At 49.7% G+C, this 1,580-nt stretch overlaps 1 protein-coding gene across 1 annotated transcript; it reads left to right on the forward strand.

The window, feature by feature from the left end:
• Positions 1-332: 332 nt before the first annotated feature.
• LOC101566678 (olfactory receptor 1I1) lies at positions 333-1,274 on the forward strand. The gene has a single exon (XM_004632890.1). It carries the CDS (start codon positions 333-335, stop codon positions 1,272-1,274), a length of 942 nt encoding a protein of 313 aa, XP_004632947.1.
• Positions 1,275-1,580: the final 306 nt, after the last annotated feature.

The raw sequence follows: 1,580 nt of genomic DNA on the forward strand, positions 1-1,580 counted from the left end.
GCCTCCCACAGAGGAACGTGCTCTAAGGATTAGATGAGGTCTGGGAATGTAGCTCAGTGCACAACACTCACTTAGCATGCGCTGGCCCTGGGCTCAATCCCCAGAACCACAAACACAAAGGAAGCAAACAACAGAAAACAATCTGTTTGCAATGCAGTACACCATTGACTTCTTCAAACACTGTATAAATTTAAATAAAATGTTGTTAAACAAAGATTAAATGAGAGCCTATAGGTCTTCACAGGAAGCTGGGACTAGAATCCCATCTCTAACTCCTAGCTTTATGGTTTTTCCTTCCTTTTTTTGTTCCCAGTAGACACAGGATCCCCCGCATGGAACCAGAAAACCAAACAACAGTCTCAGAATTCCTCCTGCTGGGACTCGCGGAGGATCCAGAGGTACAGCCCATGCTTTTTGGGCTGCTCCTCTCCATGTACCTGGTCACTGTGCTTGGAAACCTGTTCATCATCCTGGCCATCATCACAGACTCCCACCTGCACACCCCCATGTATTTCTTCCTCTGTAATCTGTCCCTGGTTGACATCTTCTTCTCCTCCACCACTGTCCCCAAGATGCTGGTGAACATCTGGACCCAAAGAAAAGCTATCCCTTTCACAGGCTGCCTTGCCCAAATGTATGCCTTTCACCTCTTTAGGACCATGGACAGCTTCCTTCTAGCCATGATGGCCATTGACCGCTTTGTGGCCATTGTCCACCCACTGCGCTACTCGGTCCTCATGAGCCCCTGTGTGTGTGTGCTGCTGGTGCTGGGGCCATGGGTGCTCACCAACCTCCAGTCCATGGTACACACCTGCCTCATGGCTCAACTGACCTTCTGTGCTGGCTCTGAAATCCCCCACTTCTTCTGCGACCTCATGCCCCTACTGAAGCTCTCCTGCTCTGACACGCACACCAATGAGCTGGTGATCTTTGTTTTTGGCATCATCATGGGTGTCAGCCCACTGTCCTGCATCCTCCTGTCTTATGTCTGTATTTTCCGAGCAGTCCTCAGGATTCCTTCAGCGCAGGGCAAGTGGAAAGCCTTCTCCACCTGCAGTTCGCATCTCACGGTGGTGTCGTTATTCTACGGGACCATCTTCGCTGTGTACTTACAGCCCACATCCCTCGACTCCTCCCAGAAAGACAAGGCAGCCGCACTCATGTGTGGGGTAGTCATCCCTACCCTGAACCCCTTTATCTACAGCCTCAGGAACAAGGACATGAAGGCTGCCCTGAGGAAGCTTGTCAGCAAGGCAGCCTCCTCCCAGGTCTAGGCAGGCCAGTCATTGGACACCTACCCTGCTCTAGGACCACTATTATGGGCTAGAGGTACAGAGATACATCCCACTCTTGCCCTCAAGAAGCTCAGAGTCCAGAAGGAAACAAAGAAGCATAAATAAATCCTTACAGAAGGGTGGGGAAACAGGCTGAAGGTGTAGAGGTCAATCCCCAGGACTATGTGAGAGAAAAAATTAAAATAGAACAATGTGGCAAATGTGTCATAAAGAGATGGATGAAGTAGGAAGCCTTCATTTTCCTCAAGATTTATTTTCCCCCATGAAAATCCGAGAAGCAGAGAA

The sequence above is a fragment of the Octodon degus genome, unplaced genomic scaffold (genome assembly GCF_000260255.1).
Source record: "Octodon degus isolate 3935 unplaced genomic scaffold, OctDeg1.0 scaffold00050, whole genome shotgun sequence".
Taxonomy (NCBI): Eukaryota; Metazoa; Chordata; class Mammalia; order Rodentia; family Octodontidae; genus Octodon; species Octodon degus.